This window comes from Zonotrichia albicollis, chromosome 2 (genome assembly GCF_047830755.1).
Source record: "Zonotrichia albicollis isolate bZonAlb1 chromosome 2, bZonAlb1.hap1, whole genome shotgun sequence".
In the NCBI taxonomy this organism is placed as follows: Eukaryota; Metazoa; Chordata; class Aves; order Passeriformes; family Passerellidae; genus Zonotrichia; species Zonotrichia albicollis.
In genome coordinates this window covers 46,994,854-47,019,222 of record NC_133820.1, presented here as the reverse complement: position 1 = coordinate 47,019,222, position 24,369 = coordinate 46,994,854, and the positions used below count along the sequence as shown (strand labels likewise).

General features: G+C 37.0%; 1 protein-coding gene across 39 annotated transcripts in view; it reads right to left on the bottom strand.

Annotated features, from left to right (window-relative positions):
* DLG2 (discs large MAGUK scaffold protein 2) overlaps positions 1-24,369 on the bottom strand; it is a 993,421-nt gene that overhangs the window by 248,475 nt on the left and 720,577 nt on the right. For all 39 annotated transcript variants that reach the window (XM_074535042.1, XM_074535043.1, XM_074535044.1 and 36 more), the window contains 3 exons: positions 21,443-21,579; positions 12,528-12,672; positions 9,184-9,325 (listed from right to left, as the gene is read on the bottom strand). In XM_074535042.1, the coding sequence (XP_074391143.1) occupies positions 9,184-9,325; positions 12,528-12,672; positions 21,443-21,579 (424 nt within the window). The remainder of the gene's footprint in view (positions 1-9,183; positions 9,326-12,527; positions 12,673-21,442; positions 21,580-24,369) is intronic.

Here is a 24,369-nt window from a genome sequence, read left to right as displayed (position 1 = left end):
GACCAAAGGCCTAAGAGCCCTGCAGTGACTGTTCAGGAAACAGGAACCAGCAAAGAACGGCCCTTACCTGCTCAGCTGCTAAAAATCAGGAAGGATCACACAGACCAGAAATTAAATCCTAGAAGACTGTAGTCAATAGGCCTGTCCACCATGAATCAGCCATTATTCTCATTCATATTTGAACATTTTTATATTCTTAGGCTTCACAATTCCCTGTGGCACTGAGATCTACAAACTGATGATGACATACCCAAAAAGCTCTACCTTGGTGTACTCCAAGCCTGTTACTTGGTTGCACATTTATAACCTATGGTAACATTTAAATAACCTTTTATTTGCCGCACTTTAAATTTACAATGCATTGTACGCTCCCTGTATCTGAGTTGTACGTAAGTGGTATTAGTCCTGTTGCCATTGTACGCTCCCTGTATCTGAGTTGTACGTAAGTGGTATTAGTCCTGTTGCCTTCTCTGTGCCATGGGTACTTTTGCAGATCTCTGTTCTGCCTCTCTCTGACACCTTTCTTCTATACTGGAATTATTTGTTATTTATCTTTCCCTGGAAACCATGCTACACCCCTGCTCACCCTCTTCTGAGGTTTTTTTTCGGTTGCCTCCATGTAGGACCCAAGACTTGAATGCACTACAGATTCACAGAGAAAAGCATTATATTTTGCACTCTTGTCCTTTCCTATCAGATCCTATTTTCATTCTTAATTGCTCCTGTGTACTGAGCTGACAATGTCCCAGAACTGACCAAGGTGTCACAGTCACCCCAAGGTGTCTTTCTCAAGTGGCAAGAGCTGCATGAAGGGTCCATGTCCATGTTATATTTCATATGTATTTCAGGTTATCCTTTCCTCTATGCACTATGGATAACACCATCTCTGTGTGTGTTATCACTACCAATCCTACTATCTCATTTCAAAAATCTCCATACAAGCACTAAAGCATACTCCAAAATTTGATTAGTTTTCTGTAAGTGTTAAGTACTAAGTAGCTGCCAGTGATTGTATTAGAAATAGTCAAATCCCATTACTGGGGGATCTCTGACAGGCCTATTTAAATATGCAAGGATAACTCAGGAATAAGAGATTATCTGTGACTTGATAATGACTAAATTTTTACTTTAACATACATTATTCTCTCAAGTCAAGATTTATTATACTTCAAATAAATTAGGATAACAAAATGAAATCTTACTCCAGGCAGACAATTATGCATCTGTAAAGTTTAACAATTAGTTTAAGATTAAAATTGTGTATTAATTACAAAAATATAAAATAGTCGATTTGCAAGTTAGCAACTTTAAGCTTCAATCTAAGGACTGCATTTCACCAAGGATGCAATTTAAGGTTACGTAATAAACTCTTTTTTCCCTTTAAACTGAACATTTAATGTGTAACTTGAATAGTCTTCTTTTAATTAACTTTGGTTTTAAAAACCATAATTTCTTAGATTGATCAAAGACCAAACCAAGAAGAAATTCTATTCTGGGGTACCATATTGGATTCATTATGTCACCAACTCAACAATTAGAGATGAGAACCCAGCTTGTGAGAGACAGTGAGTACCCAGTCATAGCAGCAGGCTGGCATCCTCCAGACAGACACGCACAATGAACTAACATGACAGACTGCCTGGTGGCATCACACCCACATCACGCACACCCCAGAAACTTTGGGTGCTTCACCACTTTTCCAGAGGGAGATGGCCTATGCATCTTATCAGCAACTTTTCCTACATGCTCTGTATCTCTGTTCCTTAGCCAGTGTACCTGTGCAACTACTATCTCAAACCTCACGTATCACCCTCTGAGGGATTTGCTGGTTCAGTAGCCTGAAATCCCATCTTCACTACTGCCCTACTCCACTGCTTCTTCATGTCTTTTCACCTATTTTTCTGTTATGTCCTGTCTTGTCCTGAATTCCCTTTCCAAATCCAAGTCTTCTTACCTGATTAAATACCAGTCTTTTCTTGTGATTTCCATTCTCACAAACCAGCGACAAGTTTTCCCTCATTTGAATGCTTATCCCTCGCTTAACGCACTCCCCCCATTCCTCCAAGTCTCTTCAATATTAAAATGTGACAGAACTGGCTATTCAGAGCACAGAACAGAATCCCTCCTGACCATGTTTCTGTGTCAGAAAGGGATGAGAGAAATAAGTAGAGAAGAAACTAGCTTTGGCCATTTAATGCTGTGCTCAGTCATGCAGGTTTTTAAAAATAATCTAGTCAGCATGACAAAATTGTGAGAAGCTTTGATATGCTGCAGTGTGAGTACAGAATCTGAAAGAATTCTACTGAAAAATAACCATATCAAATAAGTTTTGGAGGATAAATGAACTGGGGTTTTCCCCAAAGACTTGCATTTGTTGACTTTTGCATAGCTTTTCATAAATGCATTAGAAATACTCTCTGGATTCTGTTTCATCAGCTCCTATAACTTAACACTCTGAACATATGTATGGAATATTATGGTATTTAAAACATAATAGCACAGCAATTCCTAATGTAGAATAGAATAGAATATGAACTAAAGCATGTAATTCTCCCTCTATCCTTTAAATCATCATACTGGTATGGTTAAAAATAAATACAATTTAATTTAATATTAATGGTGGTTAATTAAAATTACTTTAGCAACAAGCTAATTTAGCATTTTACACTAAATTTTAAAGACAAACAATCACAAAACCTTTGCTATCCCTAGATAAAAAATCCAGCCCCAGGCAACAGCTAAGCATGAAAATATTAACTTGAACATCTAATCTGCTAAATTTACAAGTTATTTAAGAAGAGGAATAAATAAAAGGCATCATCAGTCTTGCCATACTATTATATATAGTTTATTCTCTTTAGAGTAGAGGTAATATGCTGAGTTTGGACTAGGCATGGTGAATGATTGTTGTGAGCTCAAAATTACATGTGTTCCTATAAGTCAAACCATAATATTTGTTGTAATGGTTTAATACTGGAAGGTCAAATCTGTGCGTCAACAGAAACTTAAAAGTGTTTCCATAAAACACTGTCAATTCAACTAGCAGGTCTAGATAAGTAAAAAAGAAATAGTTGATGAATGCTACTACTTTCAATGCAGGGAAAAAACATCCCCTTAGACTTCAACCTAATGGTTCTCTTTTCTCTCCCATCCAATTCTCAGCACCTCTTCCTCATCCAGAAAATGCTGTTTTGCAAAAATGCATGTAAAAAAAAATCAAACATGCTTTACACAGCAAAACAGATAACTCAGCTTTTTCATCCATGAATCTTTAATATCTAGCCAGAGTTAAATGTTTAAGTGAATTTTTTATCAGCTGAAGCACAGAAGTTTGATGTTATCATTATCTGAAACTAAAAAAGAAGTAAAAACTCAAGATGGTAGTTCTTTATTTTTATGGAACTTTTCCTGTTGTTAGAGAAATTAACATCTTAAAGCCACAAGATTTTTAGGCTTTAATAGGCTATAATTTTAAGATTTCTGAAAATAGGAAGGCAGAAATATGCTAAAGAGAAAATGGTAACACCTCTCTCTACTGCGTTAGTAACACATATTCCACAAAATGACAAAAACAAAAAATATCTTTTTTTCTTACTACTACCATATAAAATTTGGTTGGAATGCATCTCTCTAGGACATCTGATCCAATCTTGTGTTTGAATCAGGACTATTGACAGCACTAGATTTTACTTAGCCAATGCTTAAAAATCTCAAATGGTGGATACTTCAGAGCCCTTCACAGCAAGTACTATTCCAGCACTATTCTATCCATCTTGCATTTTAATTTCTTCTGAAATTGAAATCAGAACATCCAAAACAAATCCTGTTGCCATTGGTGCCTCTCTACACAGAAGTTTGGTTTCATCATCTCTGCTACTGAGTGCTTTTAGCGTGCTCTTGGATTGTCCCTTCATCTCCTCTTCACAACACTAAATAAGCCTACAGCTCTCAACACCTGTCCAACCACCACGTGATTCAGGGCTCTCAGAATATGCTGGACCCTCTCCACAACCCTCCTAAAGTCAAAGAACGGGAACTGGTCAAAGGCTTTTAGAAAAGAATGTATTGTTCTGCTGGCCATGCTCCTTCAAAGATAGCCTGGTATGCTGATTACCTGACTAGTAGTGAGAGTGCACTTCTGGGTCCATGTTCAGCTTGGTGTCTGCAGTAACATCCAGGTAATTTTTAGTGAAGCTGCAATTCAGATGCTCATGGCCTGCACAAGTGTGTGCAGCTCTTCCACCTGAGATGCAGACTTCTTACCGAACTTTACGAGGTTTCTGCTGGCCAAGTCCTCAAGTATATCAAGAGCCCTTTAGAATACAGCTCTGCCATTTGTCATGTTAACCACTCCCTCTTAATTTCTTATCCTCTTGAAATTTGCTGAGGGTGCACTGTGTGTCATGATCTAGGTCACTGATGAAGATATTCACTGACGCCTTAGGTAACCCTGAGCTCCTTTGCTCATCACTGACCACTTGACATGTGCCAAGTGATCATCATCACCCTTTGAGCCTACTGGTTAAGTCAGCTCCCAGCTCAGTGCCTTCTTTTAGCCCACTCTTCCTCAGCTTTCAAAGCATGCTGTAGGTGACTGGGTCAAAAGCCTTACCAACACCACTGCAGGCAAATAAGCATAGCCATGCTGGGAGAAGGATAACTAGCTAGGTAATACAGCACACAATCCAGGAGAAACCCACAATCCACGCTATCCACAAGGTTTCCAAACCATACTTCTTTTCTGATTAGCTGTACATGTCCATCCAACACTTCCTCGTGTTTGGATGAGAGGCTGTTGGAAGAGTTTTAAAGGGTGCTCCCCGTGTTGCAGCTTTTCCTGCCCACAGAAGGGGTGTGAGAAATACCTTTGCAGCCACTCCCCATGATAGCTAGTGGAGAAAAGGAATTACCATGTGCTGCACAGCAGATCCTAGAAGCACCTTAGTGGGAGTTATGACATGGGTCAGGTATGACTTTGGAGTCAGCTGTGTTTTCCCTCCGCACAGAGGCATTCCTGCTCAAGGCAGCACCTGTGCTGTGGCACTGCTTTGTGGAGGGCAGCCACTCCTCTCCCCTCATCCAAACAAGTTAGAAATTTCATCAGGAAAGCCAACCAGTCTGGACAAGCACATAAACTGCTTTTAGCCAATCTCTGATGAGTATTCCAATTACCTTCTGGGCCCTTAAACGCCCGGGAAATGTGTTGTTCAGTACTTCAGCTTTTCCTATATTATCTGTCACTACATCAGCTTCTCTCCTATTCATTGCCTTTTTCCTTCCTCAAATTTTACCTTCATTTTTTAAAGTAGCACACATCTGCAGAATCACTTTTGTTTTCCTTTATGACCCTTGAGGGTAAGTATTAGCTCAAATCAATCAGCTTTCTAATTTTGTCAGCAGTCAAGCAGTCAAGTAATGCTTGTCTGTATTTTGCATTTTAGGTCACCAGAAAGCTCTTTGCTCAGCCATGAAGGCCTTCTGCTGAGTTCCCTCCTTTCTGCTCAACAGGATGGTTCCTTCCTGAGTTCTCAATAAGCTTTATTTAGAAACCATCCATCTTTCATGGGCCCTGTGTTTCTTTGGCAGCATCCCAAGAGATTTTGCTAAGCAACTCTCCAAAAAGGCTGTAGTCTTCTCTTCTGAAATCTTAACAGTTATAACTTGCTGACTATCTTTCCAGATTTCCTTTGAATCAAGCACTAAGCCAGCTCATGGTCACTCTGATCCCAGCTGTTATTTATCACCACCTTTGCCACAAATCCTGTTTCTCCCCTCTAGCAGTATCAGGGGCTGATCAGGAACACAATCAATGAATCCCCTGCACTGCCTGCATGACAATTTACTCTTACTAGAAACTAAACCAAGCAGTGTCTGACTTGCCATGTGTACTGATAAAATTATTAGACATACGGCTTTTATCCACTTTTGATCCCATATTCTACTAACCTGAACTTGTAAAGGTGATAATTGCTACAAAAAATACAGGAAGCCAAAGTTTCTAAATTAATTCTAATTAATTCTTAACTAATTCTAAATTAATTTTAAATAAATCCAGAAAAATAAAGAAGTAAAATATGCCCATCGCTGTTAGTATTTTTTACCAACAATACACACAACTTTAAAAAAATTCAGCAATTAAGAGACAACATTCAGCTTCATTAAAATTACTGGCTGAAGATGATTTGTTACTTTTCTATCCCTTGCGCTCAGATTAGTTTATTTTTTATATAGACTGAATGGAATTTTTTCTGACACAGATTCAATATCAGACCAAAAAATACAAAATTTTATTAATTGAAACACTTATTTTTGTTAGGCAAAATAGATGTATTTAGGTTAAAAAAACCCCAAACCTTAGAACTGGAACAAATGAACAACAACAAAAAAAAAAAAACAGCAGGAGGAAGTGGGAAAATTAAATTGAATGTTCAATCATTTAAGTTTACTGATTGATTCATTATCACAACTAAGTTAAAGGAAAGCTTGTCATCTGCCTCGCTCAAATCACTTGTACAGAGAATTCCAAAATTGCAAAAGCCTTTTTTAGCGAAGAAGTTACCGTTCCAAAATATTTTTAGCTGGCACAAATGAAAATCTGCTAAAAGTGTTGCAAGACTGCATGGGTAATAAATTTCCTTATGTGAGCCCAATGTAAATTAGCCCTGTAAACCTATTACAGCAAGAACCAGGTAGTTTGAATGGATAGCACTGCAGTAACTGGCAAACATCTTAATTATAAAACATTATGTGAGAAAACCTAATTGTAAAACCTATAGACACCTGCAATCAAGGCGTCTATAGCTTTTACTAAAGTTATCAATATGATAATTGAATTCCCAAAAGATTTTCTGATTTGGTCAGCAACAAAGACTTCAAAATATCTTTTCATTTTAATAGCAGGCTCATCAGCAAATCCTATGGCACTGAACAGAAATAATGCATTCACTATTCTGAGTTTATAGCTGTGAAAATGACTATGAGAATTAACTGTGAGAATTAACTGCATTTCAGTAACCCCACTTGAATCAATAGGCAATAATTAGATGAATGACATTAAAAAAAACCAACTCAGCAGCATTTAAGGATTAAATTATTTGGTTTCTAAGGTCAGAGCTTCTTAGTCATTGTAGTTAGAGAAGAAAACTGGTCTTTGGCTCTTGCTTGGGTGTCTCTCAGATATATGTGCATGTCCAGCAAGGAAATGTAATGCTAAGAAGAGTAATTTGTCTTTATGACTATGTTCATTTTCTCTTTGTGCCTTTGTTTCCTGATGTACCATATTGACTATTATCACTAATAAAATGAAGCTCATAATAGCCTCCTCCTTTTCAATAGGTCAGAGTTAACACTTGCTCAGAAAGATGAGATTTCCATCTGATTTCTGCTGTGGCATTCAGAGCCTGCGCCTGTCACTTGACACCCTTATGTCTGCCAGTGCCGCACACTGTCACAAAAGGTCATGCTCGTAGAGTCAGCAGCTCCTGTCCGTAATGCCAATGCCACAAGAAGGTTTTGGATATCCAGCCTTCATTAGCCAACACATTAATTCAGAAATCCAGAGAGGAAAAAGAACACAGGAGTGCAGTATTTCACAGAGTATACAGAGCTTCTCTGGACACTCATTTTTCTCCCCTCACAATAATGCAAAACGGACATAGGTGTGAATAGCTCAGACAAGAAACAGACTGCCAGTACTTCATTTTTCTCTCAGGAGCTAAACCAGTACAACTTCTTTAAAAACAGTCTAAAAATAGCATGGGAATGTATCTTTCCCCCTCCCCCAAAAAAAAGGTCGAAAGGACATCCAAATTAATTTGAATACATATCCTGCATGGGTCTTTATAAGCTTTTTATTGGATAGCTGCTGAACGATAGGGCTAAGAGTGTCACTGCTTTCCCTTCTATGACTATTTTTTTTCTTTTTTCTTCTTTTTTTTTTTTACAAGTAACTAGAAAGTTAAAACCAGATACATGATCACAAAGAAACAGGACTAACAATACTTTGTCACTTTACAAACATTCTAAGTGTTTAAATGGTCTTTTCATTGCCAGGACTGCTTATCTCCCTTTTCAGAATTAATCCCTTCACTTTCTGTGACTTCATGATGTCCTTGGCTATTATTTACTTTTAAGCCTGCAATTGTTTTGCTGTTTTTTAAACTTTTCTAACTCTTTTTCTGCAACTGTGGTGCTGACATCTCATTATAGAAGATGCCCATTCAGCCCTACAAGCTTATTGACAAATCCTTCATCATTGCAACCCAGATATTTTAATATTGGTATTCTCCCAATTTTGGTATTCTCCTATTGTATTTCTCAAATACATGGGTATTTGAGAAATTATGAGATCATTGTTAGATCAGCTAAAAACATTGGTGCAGATTTAATGAAATCAATGTTTAACTATTAATTAAAAATGTAACTTCTTGGAGCCATTCAGAGAAAATACATCCTAATTGAATGTCTCATAAATTGAAGGAAATCAATTTCAGCTTTGCATTTTCAATCAAAACAAAAGAGAAACTCGTTTAACCAAGACAGGGAAGAAAGGTGTGGTTTCCACACATTTATGCCCTGATTAAACACTATCATGACTTAGTTACTCTGAATCTGTCTGATCCAACAAGTTAAGCTGCTTAAGATAGTAATCACATGCAACAAGAAAAATGAAATGCAAATTAGTGGGTTATGAAGCTGATGAATACGTAAGTGGATGAGATTCTTTGACTTGTAAGACACAGCAAGTCATGTCAGAGGATCAGAACAGCCCCCTCCTAGCACAAAAATAAAATAAATTCTCATTTTCTGTGGCATTCGACATTATAATGAGGGCTCATTTTCCAAACTGAACAACTTCTGTCTTCCAGGTGAATGGTAGTGCTCTTCAAACAAAAAGATAAATACACACTGTCTCATCAGTGACATTCAGTGTTCACCTAAAACAAGGCATAAAAGAACCCTCCCAGCATTTTCCTCTGCGTCTCTTCTACCTTGAAATTAACTACACGGATACAATTCTGCTACTGTACATCCATATAGTAGCCACAATTCTTTGGGGATTATTAAAAAAAAAAGTCTGAATACAAATCTGCAGTATGCCGCATTCTATTTGAGATGCACTGAATGCTTAACTTTTGTCCTTTACAGTTGCATGAAAGGGAAAAACAAAGAGAAGCCTCTGACCTGGTGTAGTCGTCCTCCACAAGCATGTGCTTTGGAATGGGTGAGTATCTTCCTGGGGAGATAGGGGCCAGGGATGCCTTGTACTCTAAAGTGCCATTGTTTCCGGAAGAGAGTATATGATTTTCCATTGGTGGAGAATACGCTGATGGTAAAAATGAACATTTCTAGTCAGCAACTTCCATGTTTCATTAGATGGCACAAGAATACAATTTTTAAGTTTAAGTACCAAGAACATGGTTCAGTGCTGTAAATGAGATCAAAACAAACAATCCTGGCTTGAGAGAGTCTAAAATATAACAACAATGAATGAACAGCTGGAGTTTTACTGAAAATAACAACAGCAACAACAATGACAACAACAACAACAACAACAACAATAATAATAATAATAATGATGATGGCTTATTTGCAGGGATTCACTCTTTAGAGGATCTTTAGTTCCTGAAGAGGGAGTCTGAATAGATCTCCTGTTTGAGAGACAGGAAACATTTTCTTCACTTAGGACTAGCAGAAGGAAATGCAATTAGGAAAGAATGAGATTAAAAAGCACTCTTTTTGGCTCCAGTGTGCAGTAATGGGAGTAACATAGTAAGAACTCAATGGAGGATAAGAGCAGGAATTTTATGTGTGGCAAGAATTATGTATACATTCAAAGCTGCAATCTACTACAGGTGTCCAAATCCCCAATATAATTGAAATTTCAGTATCAACATAGATGGTATTTAGACCATGGTAAATCTCTATTCTTAAAATGGAAAATGGATGCAAATATCTTACATATTAATTATTAATGATGAAAGTTACATTACTGTGTTGTCTGTTTATTTTTTGGGTTTGCAGGGTTTGTTTGTGTGCTTTTTGCTATTCTGAAGTTATCTGGGACATTTCTGACTGGAGAGATGCAGTAATAGTTGTATTCTATCTCTAGTTAATTTAATTAGAAAAATAAAGGATAAATAGAAAAAGCAGTGTTACATGCTTCTGCAATGAGCTGTGATTAATTTTCTCATGAGAAGAAGACAGCTAAACTTTCTAGTATTAGCTTCAGTCTTTTTTTCAAATGCTGAGATACAGAATGCTTCAAAGCAAAATCTCTCTAAGGGAAAGGCCATTATGCATTCTGAAATACTCTGAACATGTAGGTATAATGAAAGGTTCCCTGAGGATAAATGAATCTGTATGCACCAACAGCTTGGGAAGGGCTACTGCAAATCTTTTCAACCTTTCCTTTCCCCCTGGAATTGTTTCTGTCTTCTCATATGCTGTTGATCTATAATCTGACATCATAAACCACACTGTTTTAGAACTGCAAAATTATTATTTTCAAACTATAAAGCTCAAGATTGGATAGGGACATTTAGCATTTTTACTTCCTGGCCTTTGCTAAGACCCAGACCAGGCTGCTACCGAACATGATTGCGATCTGTTGTAACATTTGCTAACTAAACAGGCATCCTCAGCATGGCTGAGCATACCACTGACATGCATGCTACAAAACCTTCCCTTCTGTTTTCATGGAGCAGACTGAATAAGGAGGATTTGGGATATTTAGCTTTTCCCTCAACTTTGTCAGTCCACCACAGCAACACTGTCAAAGTGCAGAAAAATTTAAATCTTTAGCATTTACTGCCCCCTCAGTAAATCTCCCCACTTTTAGTTTGCCTTAAGTGCCCACAGAATTATTAGCAGGAAATCAAGATGAGTATGGATCGACTGCTGAAGCTCCTGTCAAAAACTGTATTTCCATCCAGTTGCAGGATGGTGCAGCTGGTCCCTGTTGGCAGCTGAACACAAGGCAGACAGTTTTTAATGAACAACTAATGAAGAAAGGGAGTCTTCAGTAATGAACTGTTTAGACTAACAAGCACCAGTGGTATAAAGAGTGCAGCTGAAATGTCAGGATTGCTGTGAATGCCAAGGGAATGGAAATGCCTGGGCATGGACACCAGGAGGAGTGGCAGGAGGGGTATAGGAATGGCATGTATTGATAAAGTTAGATTCATCAATAAGTCATCAACACTCAACATAATGACATGCAACTTGCCAGGAAAGCCTACACCCAAACTCAAATATTCAAGCCATTAAAAGATGGTGGTGGGAGACAAAGACTACTTTGGAGCTTAGGACACTCAGACAGGGAGCCAGCAGAGGTCTGAGTAAATCCTAAAGACATGCATAGTAGGGACAGATGGCAGAGACAGAAGATCCTTATTGCTGTCATCTCCTTAAGGGTCCAAAAAGCACTCCAGCAAGGAGATTGTCAAAAAAAAAAAGGACTCCACAGCCAGCCACCAACCCTTATATATTGTCACCTCAGGGAGTCCTGGGGATGTACCTGGATGCACATCTTTCTACCTGATTGCTGGCCATGAGCCTAGATGCTTTTGAGTGCATGGATATGACAGCCTGATTGAAATCAATTGGTTTTTAAATGAGGACATCTTCCCTTCCTATGAGATACTTCACTGAGTTTTACAGTATTATTTAAACAAATTTTCCTACAACAGAATGTGCATTGAATGCAAGGACAAATAAGGCCTTGGTCCTCTGGAAAAAAAAAAAATCCTGATGAACATATATAAAGCTAATGGATAGACTGAGAATAAAGTAAAGTAGACCAATGATTTATGAATTCTTCACTATGGTAGTAATAAAGCACTGGAACACAGAAGCCATGGATATGCCATCCCTGGAAAGCGCTCAACACCAGGCTGGATGTGGCTCTGAGCAACCTGGTCTAGTGGATGGTGACCCTGCCCATGGAAGGGGGACTTTAACTAAATGGTCTTTAAGGACCCTTTCAGCCCAAACCATTCTGTGACTTCACAAACTAGATAGCCACAGAAAATAGGTAAAGTTTTGTAAGTAGAGCAGAGATTTTTACATTCCAGTAAAATATTTTATTCAAATATGAGATAGATTTGCCTCAGGCTTCTACTAAGTTTGTACAAGATGGTTTGCTGCTTGTTCCAATTTTTCAGTGGACAGAAGACTCCAGGCTACAAATCTAATCACATTACAAAATGCATTTGCATGTTCTTATTGCTGTAATCTTCACAAGAGTTACAGTTCAGTCTGATCACTTGGACAATGGCTAATTGGAACCAGCACAGCCATACATCTTCTATATTGCTACTTTTGCTGCAAAAATACTTTAGCAGAGTTAAATTATTTGCAATATTTCTTGAGCGCAGCATTCTTAGGTGGCAATAAACATTTCATTTTTGTAGCCTTCCAAGCTGTTTCATAAACTTTAATGGGGTACTTTGAACAAGCTATGAAAAAATACAATCATCTGACAAACTGAAATATCTCTTGTAAAATAAGTTGCAGAAGTCACTTACAGTGAGTAATATCTGGTGGGCCATATGGATCTGTCATGTAAATGGTGGTGGGCTTTCCAACTTTCAGATACACTACATCTGATGTGTTCTTCAGTATTGCTACTGCCTCTTCATGGGTAACTTCTTCTAAACTGTAATTATTTACCTTGGAGGAGAAATCAGAAAGGTGAGTTGAAATGCAGAAATAGACAAAAATGATACATCCCTGCAGTTTTCAAAATGTTTGGAACATTTCTGTAAACAAAAAGCACTAAAGATTATAGAAGCAATTCTGCTGCAGGGAAGAAAACACAGTTTTCTTATTAGCACATGCATGTTCAAAGACTGATGTAGTGATATTGATACACAGAATCAAAATGGGTCAAGAAGGCATTTGGTTTTGACAATAAAAAAAGTTCTTTGTGATGCTCTGCTACTGGTATAATCACCAATGTAATATTTTATTTAATAATATACAAGTTAATGCATAGTACCACATCAGTTACAGAAACTGTCTACATTACTTCACCTAACAAAATAAACTTCCTAATTCATCTCTCAAGCTCCATAGCTGGGACCTCAGAAATTACCTCAGACCCAACAAATCCAAATCTTTCCATCACTGATACGACATTCACCATTGAAATAAGGAGAGGTAAAAAATGGCATACAGAACACCTATGAGGTGCTGGAATTGTAAAAGAGCAGTTCAGGATGGGGAAAAGATATTTTTGATTGTGAAAGTTTGTCAGTTTTCTGGAAGCACAGGAAAAGGACAATAAAAAAGTAAGAGAATGTTGTACTAGTTCTGTGCTTTTTTTGGACGAGAAAAACACTTAAGTAAGGATAGAAGCAGAAGACAACAGATAAAAGTAATAAAGGAAATGGTGGCAGAAAGCTTTGCCTATTTATGCTTTACTCTCACAAAAAGAAAATCAAAAGAAAAGCATCTGGTTTACTGTAGAGGCATATAAAATTTATTCATGTATAAATCCACCGTATTAACAGATTGTCAACAATAGGTTGTCCTCCTATAAACAAAACTGTGAATGTTCCCTGCCACAAAATGTATAAACCTCCTGAATGGAGAAATTATAGAATAGGGGGGAAAAAAAGTAAAGGGTGTAGGTCCAGGTTTCAGGCATGTGGCATAAGACAAGAGAAATAACAGAATCACAGAACACCTTGAGTTGGAAGGGCCCCTTAAGGACCACTGAGTCCCAGTCCCTGCTCCTCACACTACTGCCTGAAACTGAACCATGTGACTAAAAGCATTGTCCAGCCTCTCCTTGAATTCTGGCAGGCCTGGTGCTGTGACCACTTCCCTGGGGAGCCTGTTCCACTGACCTACATTTCACAGTGAATGTTGTATATGAAACATTTTACTGTCATTTAAATTGCCATCCTCCAACTTCCACAGTTACTGCAAGGATTCCTTTTAAAGATTATGCAAGATGAAAGCAGAATTCCTTCCTCATTACAGTATATAACAGTAAATTGCAGAGAAAAATATATTATTTCCAGGGAATTTAGTATCAATGAATTATCAGAAACATCAATGTGACAATAAGCAATGGCCAAAGGGTTTGGCAACTGGAAAGAAATTCAGCTATTGTGAATCACTAGAGGACTCTTCATATTCAAATGACTTCATCACCATCAAGAAAATAATATTCTATTGGACAGTATTGCTGAATGTAAGGATTCTGTCCAAACTTTTTTCCTTGCATAATTCTCAGGCTTGTATTAAGGGTAATTAAAAGAGACAATGGCAGGTATATTATGATAATTTGACATGAAGGGCAGTGATAGAGCCTAACACTCAGAAGGGAGCTGCTGACAGGGTAAGATGTATTTTGACAGCTCTTCTATTTAAATAAAAATCTTCTGCCCAACTTCTATTAATTTCTTTATCTTTCTTTGTTATGAAGAGCAATAACTTACATATACCTTGAATAAATAAATGCCTTAAATTAATAGGCTGGCTGGAAGAAGTGACTGAAATTAGCCTTTTTTGTTTATGTATTTCAAAACTGCCAGACACTTCAGATTCACACCGTTTAGAAAGATGACCACAAGGTTATCCTTCACCTCTTCTCCTTCCCACACTGTCAGTACATTGTATTTCTTGTGTTTCATCCTAAGTTTTTTTGAAGTAGAGAAAATCTCACATAACCTCACCTACTTTACAGCTACTGTATAAAAACGTTCTCAGTTGAAAAAAGACAAAAAATGAAATATCTTAGAACTGTCTGGAGTTTGAATTTTTGGTCTTTTGAGAAGTGAATAAAAACAACTATGTCACAATTGAAAAAATAAGACAAAATTGACTTGATGCAACTTCTTTTCCAAAGGTGTTGGATTTTGGTTTTTGTTGGGGTTTGTTTCCATAAATTTAGCTGATAAAAATCATCACAAGATACTTGGATGTCACAGTTCTGCAGTAAAGAAGACAAAAAGCCATTTTAGAAACAGAAAGTAAAGTATTATAATAGAAAACATATTTGATGCGGCAGGTCCTGTATCTTCTCTCTGACAATAACATTATGGGACAGGTGCTTTACCAACACTGTACAAATGACTGAAATCTAGAAGTTAGGACTTAAGGACTTCAAGCAATTCTAATGTCTATGCAGCTCAGTATTATGTTTATTTTGTAAGACATAAAGATCTTAGAGTTTAAAATCATTTTGTCCTGGACTGCTCAGATCCCAGTAAACAAGGAAAAAAAGACTCAATGTACATCAAGAGAAAACAAACAAATAAACTTGTTGATTCATTCACAAAAATTAAGATCCTCAGTGGTGTCATAAGGTCTCTTAAGTGGGAGCTCTTAGAGAAGGAGATGAGATCACCTTCCTTAGTCATTTGCCAACATCACCTTCGATTTGCACTTCCAGACTTCCTTCAGAAGGCAGCTCTTGCTTTGCATCTACAATTGCTATTAACAATCCTATGTGCATCTATTAATATATTTTCAACTTTGTGACCATAAAACAATGATCACAAATAAAGACATCTGTATGTGTTCTGCTATACAAAAAACTCGAATACTTAGAAGAATTCTATTGTTCAGACCCCAAGATATTAGTGCAAGATGACTGCAGTTATGTAGAGGAATCTCTCGACATCTTTCCTTAAAACATTGTACAGAAATTATGATAATAATAGGAAATATGATGTTGTCGTTGACTTTTATGTTGAGATTTATGTCAAGAGAGACTATTTCTGAAGCTATTTCTTACATAAAAAAATGCCTTGATCTTGACAGAATTGTAAGTACTAAATCTGGCTTTTTCAGGGGTTTAGCCCAATAAATGCATTATAGCAAAGCTTTGCTTCCTCCTGTAGAGATAACCTTATATATTTTTTGCATATAGATAGCAAAAAAAAGGGTTGAGTTAGAGGTAAAGGAGATAAAGAGTAGGATAAAGAAATCAAAGTGTATATAGCATGCAATCCTCTGAGAGGCTGAATTTTTGTGCAGAATGGCTGACTTAATTCTGAGTGGGTAGAATGGGTACTGCATGCCAACTTTCTGGATCTAAGAAGCCAATTTAAGTAGGAGTTAATTAAGGGGAAAAAACCTTAAGGCAAATGCTAAAAAATATATTTATCTGAATGGTCAGTTTTGTCACAAAGTTGTATATTTGAGATAAAAAATGCTGTGACAGGAGCCAGAGGATAGGAGTCAGAAACAAAAAAAGGCATGGAATAAATAGGGCTTTTCTAATTGGAAAAGTTACATGCAGTGAAGATTTAAAAATGCAAATAGCATCTGCAGAAAAAAAATAGGAAAGCTTTTTCTTTAAATAGAAAGTATGTGATATAAGACATACTGGTAACATGAGAAATGAATAAGGGAAAGAAATAAAATAGCAGTAGAGAAGGAAATTAAAGATAAAAGTCCAATCAAAGAAGCTACTTGAGTGATGGGAGAAATCAATAAGAAATTATGCCAAAGAGATATAAAAAGACTGGGATTTTTTTTTTCTAAATAGCACAATCAGGGCAATGAAGTATAAACCTAAGCAAGAATGTTTTATTTGGAAGTTTTCCTAGATTCATACTGAAAATCAAAAGCCCCAAAAAGCAGCTAGGAAAGCACAGAATCCCCCAAATGACTGCACAAGTGCTCTAAAGAGTAATTTTATTCAGAACAATATAAGCTGATATGAGAATAAGAGCTCCAGAGGAGTAAATCTTTCTTATTTAATTTTTCTTTCTTAAAGGGGATTTGTTCATTTCCTCTATTGATTTAGGCTAAGAAAGATTTGATTCACTAAGTGAATGAGATAAAGGGGTGATCTTTACCTTACCAGTGGTAATGTCTGCTTTTCTGTAATATTCAACTTTTCATTCAGACAGTGGATTTTCCTGGCTGAACATTTACCAGTAAACACCTGCAACCTGCCAGCTGTAAATCTAGAATGCTGATGGCCTTTTTCAAAACTCACTCACTTAAAAGGCTGCAAAAAGTGGGATGCTTTCCAGTGCTGAAGAGTGATGATTTGTACAAAGGATATAAATCTGTTTCCATTAACTAAATACTTATGATCCCATGGACTTATGACTTAGTTGCACAAGTGCTGGGCTGTTTTCTAAAAGACAATCCCACAAAGACAGCCAAAATCATTTAAAAAACCACATCTGATCAGAACCAAATGCTAATCTATATGCATCTTGAATTACGTGCTCTGATTTTATGCACTTTAATACAAATGTAATCCTGCATTCATGCACAATCTGAAAGAAACAGGTACTGGTAGGGGACCTTATAAGGAACACATCAACAATGGCACAGTCACAACCCCACCACAGTCCTATGAAATGACCAGAAAATAGCACCTTTTTTCAGAAAGGAAGCATACATTTATGAAAAGGAAGGTGACTCCTGTTTCTTCCTCCTGTTTCCATCCAGAAAACAGAATCAAATTAGACCTCTTGTTACATACAGTCGCTGATCCCTGTGACTATATGGGGCAAGAAGCAACAGGATACAGCCCAAACTTGCAAGGGTATTTTGGCATATGAGATGTATTTTAGAAAAGCTAATAGTTATAAAAGATTAATAATAACATACATTTTCCTTTAAACCCTAATGGTTTTAGCATTTTCCCTGAAAAATGCTTTGCTATTAGTGTTGTTATGTAGTAGTAAAAAACTAGTACCAGTTTTATACTGATTTCTCATTTACTCATTCTGTAGCTAACAAACTTGTTCAAAGTAAGATGATGGTATGAGATAAAAAAAGTAATTATTATCTGAGCTGAAATAGCTGAAACCATTTTTCAGCTTTTCTTGATCATCATTAGCAGTGACCTTGAAGAGGTGAGACATGCATCATGTTTGGAGGTGACACTTCATTTCACTGTGAAATACTAAAAGGCAGGGCTGCCAAAGAGTGGAAGAAGGACCTGAAGAAGACTTTATGATGTTCAGCAGGAAGAAACAGTAAATCCTGCCCCTGCCACAGGCTAACTCCCATCAATAGTACAGGCTGGGCACGGACAGCCTGGCAGCATCTCTATGGAAAAGTGCTTGGGGCTCCTGATGGATGACAAGCTGGGCATGAGGCAGCTGTGTGTCTCGGCAGCAAAGTGGTCAACAGCATCCTGGGCTGGATGAGCAGGAGCAGAGGCTGGAAAATGAGCAAAGGATTATTCCCCAATAGTTCACACTCATTAGCCTGAACCTGGAAACTCTTTTGAGTTCTGGTTCCTACACTACAGGAAAGATAACAGGAGGCAAGTTGAGAGCTATGCTGCTGGGATGGCTGGGGATGGAGCACTGACCTGCTGAGGAGAAAATGAGGGATCTTGGCACTTTTGGCCTGGAGAAGGGGTTCCTCTGAAGGCAGCTTTTAACAGACCCCCAGTGCTTACAAGAAAATCATCAAGGCAAAGCTAAGCTTTTCAGAGTCACATGTGGTAACAGGATGAGTGACAGCAGGCAGATGTTGAAACAAGAGAGGGTCAAACAGGTTATCAGGAGAAGTCCTTTCCTCGCAGTTGAGCAGCAGAACAAGTTTCCTAGAAAGGCTCTGCAACCTCCATCCTCGGAGATTTTTGAGATACAACTGGATAAATCCCTGAGCAACCTTGTCTGGCCCCACAGCTGACCCTGAATTACCATGGTGGTCTGTGATGCTCTGTACATGCTTTACTTTTTCTCCTTTCCACCGTGGACAGAAGCTGAGACACCCACTGCAGCGGGATTCTCACTGCTGGCATCACCACCAACAGAAGGAGGCCTTACCACCAGAACACAGTGAGGGAGTATTTTTCTCCAAGCTCTAAGTCTTCAAAGAACAGCTCTGGTTTTTTCCTTTCATATACACCTAGAAAAACCATTTGGTTTTTGGTTTAAACACTCATGCTTTCACCAGTACTTTTACAAGCAGGTACCTCAGGATTAAAGTACAATGGAGCATTGTCCTGTGCAAGTGCTCAGGTTAGTAAGTCTTAAGTGCCACAAAAACATAACTGTGTAACATGCCCTTGTACAGATTTCACAATAATCACAATGTATTATTTATATAATACATCTTCAGAAATGCTTAACACACTATATGCAATCTGCATTTAATAACAGTAGGGACATCAAGCTGCAAAATGCTCAGGTGGCCCATTCTTGTCTTACATTTCAATACTAGTTTTTATTTTACTTCTACACTTTCATCACCTCTTAAATTTATATTAATTTGATTTGCATTTTCTTCGGGATCTGAAAGCATTTCACACAAAATTATCACAACACAGATACGAAAATTAAAAAAAAGTTCCCCAGCAGTTGCTGAGAATTCCAGAAGGATGACAAATTCTTTTAAATTCTGTAGAGAATTATGGAAAAAAACCAAAGATCAAGAAAGGATGTGTTACTGAGAAGGAAAAAACAAAAAAGAGGAACTGCTCAAACAAACAATCAAGAAATCAGTGAAGCAGAAGTAGGACCATATAGATGACAAGGGTAATACTCTGTTGAAACACTGCCAAAAGAAAGTAATTAATTTTTTCACTCACTATTCATAAAGGAACATGAAGTTAATGCCATGAACTGACAGATAATTCACAAATTATGATAAAAAATACTGAAGGTACAGAAGCTAAAAACAAATCAGGTTGTCTAGTTGGAGAGAACCAAGAAACATGGCAATCTGCAAGAATTTTAGAAACAGTTTTGATCTTGTAAACGAATCTCTCAATATATAATGATTACAGTACACAAAGAGTATTTTCTTGTGCAGCAGTGAAAAGCTTGGTCTGGAAGTACATAACTAGAGGAGAGGAATACCTGGAATGATTTTTTTTTTTTTTGCTCATTTTACATGCAGTGATAAAAGGAGACATCACTTTAGTAAAGAAAAACAGTCCAGACTGAAAGGAAAGAAGAACAAAGACATCAAATGTAATGCAAATGACCTCTGCTCATTTTCAGAAGTATAAAATTGTCACAATTGTCACAATGTAGAGACATCTATATGTGACTGCAGTGAATCACAGTTTGAAGGCTGAGATGCTTAATAAACTACTCCTGTAAAAATCTGAGAAGAATATTAATGCACAGTGGTATGGAAGATATTTCTATTTAAATTAATTCTTATGAAATTACATTGGAGAGGGTGAATGTGGGGAGTTTGCATCTATTTGATTTCCCTTTATATAATATATTTACTACCTCATGTGAATTGGAAAAAAATTATGAGTAAAGTAACAAAAAATTGCAGATAACACAAAAACTGCAAGGAATTCTCATCAGTGTAAAAACAACAAAAACAGCTGAACAGAAGCAGATTTGCAACAAGCTGCAAAATAATGAAAGCGTAAATTTGGCAAATAAAAACACACATTTCTGCACCAAAATAAGCCAAAACTTCATCATCCAATAGTGACTTGAATTTCACTATGCTGAGATTATGCAAAGACAAAGTGCCAAAGAAATTTTGAGTTCTAGTTTCATTTTGCTCTGATTTTGCTAGCACAGGCTGATCCTTAAGCTGTTTTATCTACCCATTTGGGTTAATTAAAAAAGATAAAGAGTCACCAACCCAGCAACCAAGTGCCTTTCCAGTTCTGTTTAGTACTCTGTCATAAAATTAATGCCCATCTTCATATGTGACTGGAACATAATGTCCCTAGCCAAATAAAGAAAACCTCAATTAGGCCCAGCTTCACAGGCAGCAAAAAAGGTTGACTGCTTAAATATCACATCACAGAACAGGGCTAATGCAGTACTAGTTTGTTCTTTTTTTTTCATTGCACTTATTAAAAAAATATTTCTCTACCTGCTGAGATCTATGCAAATACACTGACATGAATACAACTTGACATAGATTCACCAGGGTCAGGATTTCCCCCTCAGTCTTTAATTAAACAAACTCTGTGAGTGGGAAATCATTATTGATAAGAAACAGTGAACCAGCACTAGGGAAAATTTGAAAAATGTTTGGGGTGTTTTTTAACATCTATATGGAACACATAAGTAAAGCATTCCTACAGGTACTGAAATGTAAATAGCAGCCCCCGACAGTTGCTACATGGGAGTCATTTACTGGCATGTTATGACCGCTTTCAATTTGTGTACAATAAGCAGTAGAATCAGTACTACCTTAACAAACACTTTGTCTAAAATCTTTTAAGTTTTATGGTCCATTTTGACTTGTTCCTTATGTGCATAAGACATTTATTCTCTTCTCTGTAAAAGGTTTGTCAAAGTTATATAATACACTGCCTTCAAAAAATGTTAGCTTTCCAGAGGAATGGGTTTTTTACTTCAATATTAGAAAAATATTTTAAAAATGGGGAAAATGAAGATGATGGAAATACAATTATTATAGCAGTCATTTTGGTTACCTCCAGAAAGATGTATGGTGAATAAAATCCTTATTTGAAACAATTTCCAGCTAAATAAATGGAATTAAAATTTCTCATACTTACCATAAGAAGTCTATCTCCAACTTGCAATCTCCCATCTTTTTGTGCAGCTCCCCCATCAATAATCTTAGTGACATAAATGCTGTTGTCCCCAGGGATGTGTTGGTTTCCCACCCCTCCTGCAATACTGAATCCCAGACCTGGAAAAGATATTGCAAACAAAACATTAGCAATACAACATCGAACACTAAAGACAAGTGGAAGACTAATGTATCCAATGTAAACTTTGAGTATTTTTTTCAGAAATACAAATAACATACTCTTTCACTTTCCCTGCAAGGTCAGAGACAGAACTAAAGCAAGGAAATTCTTTGCCATATACAACTACAGAAAGTTAGAGACAAAAAAAATTGAACCAGTGGTGATTCTATACACCCTCATCCTTGGGGTCCGGTGCAGCCTACATCAAGAAGTTATGGCTCAGCTTTCCATGATCAGCAATAAAACGCTGAAACTTGGAGTTTGTTAAATGTCACTATAAAATACATCACCATTTATCAGAACAAAATGAAAGGCATTCTGATTATCCACACAATTTGAAAAATACTTGGAAATGTCTAGCACAGGTTTTGCAAGTTCATGTAGTACCACAGTGAAGGGTCAGTGAAAATAAAAGAGAAAAGGTATAGACGTTTGATTTAAAGTGTGGGTTTTTTCCTTAGGACACAAATCTGTGGCTATGGACACATAAAGAAAGCAACAGTCCTTTGTAAATATCTAACTTCTATTCAGTGATCTGTGAAATTCCTAGATAAACACTCAAAGACCCAAACTTTGTAACAATGTCAATGATACATGCTGATATGATTAAAGGAAGGCAAAATAAATAGATGTTTGGGAGAGAAAAAAAGACCTTTTCTCCTTTTCCTATATTTCTTACCCTCTGACACATTGCACATACAAGCAAACCATTACTTTAATTTTTCAGAACATTTTTACCTCTCAGTAAAAGAAAAGACAGAAATTACTGTCCTTGATTTCCATAAAAATTAACTTCATACAGCTAATTTTTCAGAGATTATGTAGTTAATGGGAACTTCCCTCTGAACAGAGAAGCTGTTTCTGACAATACCCTGCTTAGATTATTGCTCCAGCTAGGGATTTCTCTTTTAGCTGTACAGAAAAACAGTATATCTATTTAGAGAGTAATCACTGGTTTTATCTATGAAATCTACGTTGTTCACTCATTCCTAAAAGAAACATGTTGATAATTGCTGTAGCCTGAGCAATAAAATGCAGTATTAAAAAGTGAGTTGCCTGAAATCTGGCATTTCATCACAAACTCAAAAGGGACACTGCTTGGGCAATAAAACTTAGGGGACAGTGTGTATTTAATATACACAACATTTTTAGCAGCTTTGTACTTAGTATGAGTACAAAGATAAGGAGTGTGAATTAAATATTTTCTTTTTTTTTTTTTACCGCATTATTTTCATTTGATAATTATTTTAGCTTCAAAAAGATGTGAGGTCAGGTACCATAATGGACTACTTAATGGAATGTGCCACACAAGTAAATTACAAAAAGAAACCTTTGAATTTATATCTCCAATTGAAACAGTACTTAATTAATTGACTATTAACAATACACACGAAGTTAATTCAGAAGTATAGGGTAATTAAAAGAAAGCTTTATTGAATTTCCAGCTAAAGTTGACAATCACTCTTATTTATGTGCTACTGTCAGTACATGAATAAAAAGATTACGATTTTTTCAGGAGGGAAGGATTTTTCCTGGGACTGCTAACAAAGAAAAGATATTCTAATAAAACATTAAGAATGGATTTTTTTAACACTAGTTATAGACAAGGAACAATGATTGAATAATATTTCTTGGTGACATAACTATAATCAATGTGATCTAAATCCCATCTGTATAGGCTTCTACCAGTAAAGATCTGAGAATATTCCAGAATGCTGGTGGGAGCAAATGAGTGGGCTAGATCTCAGCCAGAGGGCTTTCTTCAGCCCCACTGCTCACCTAGGGCATGACCATGGGAAGAACAGGTTGTGGTGCATTTCCATCTCCTCCTCTCCCATTTATTGACACTGTCTACCTGTAAAGGGCAAGGCCGTTTCTGCACACACAGCCATGTGTGCAGAAAGTGAGTTCTAATTCAGCGTGGTCCTGCTGCAACAACAGCAAGTATTATCCAAGATAATCACCTGCACTTTCTGCAGTGCTCAGTGGGGGCTTGGCTTGCTATTTGCATGGCTGTAGCACAATGGATATATGAAACTGTAAAAAAAAAAAAGCACCAACACAAGCTGCTCCCAAAAAGTGAAAAAAAAAAATTACAAAAGTGAAGCTTAAAATAATGGAAGGAGTAACTTTTTCTGCTACAGTCTACATAGAATTTAGGTGTGATACAATGCAGGGGCTACACTGCACTTGTAAGCAAGGTCTGACTTTGGGCACCCAAATAATCAACAGTGATTACAGAAAGGTTTAGAAGAGCAGAACAAGATGGGGTAATACTGCAGGGAGCAAAAGGAGAGTGGGAAGGAAAGAAAACTGAGGAAGAGAAAAATTTTCCATGTCAGTCAATAATGATTTAATTTCATTGCTTAATCATACTTGCCTTCTTTAAAAGATTTCTTCTTGGAAGGAACAGGGAATGGAACAATGCGCCATTTAATTTTATTTAAATTACTTCTGCTAATTGCTAGGGCACATGGAAAGTATACTACAGAAAAACTTTTGGGTAGGATTCACATGGCCAAATGACATCAGACAACTATGGTTATCATTTATACTACCTGTACGATAAGTGAAAATTCATTAAGAGCTTTTAAAGTATGATTCATCTCATCTCAACAAGACATCTGAAAGAGATGAGGTGAATCATGCTTTTGGTTTCTGAAAGGCTGGGGTCTGGATGTGGGAAGAGGTGAGTGGGAAGATCAGTGCTATGAAAGTTCACAATCTGA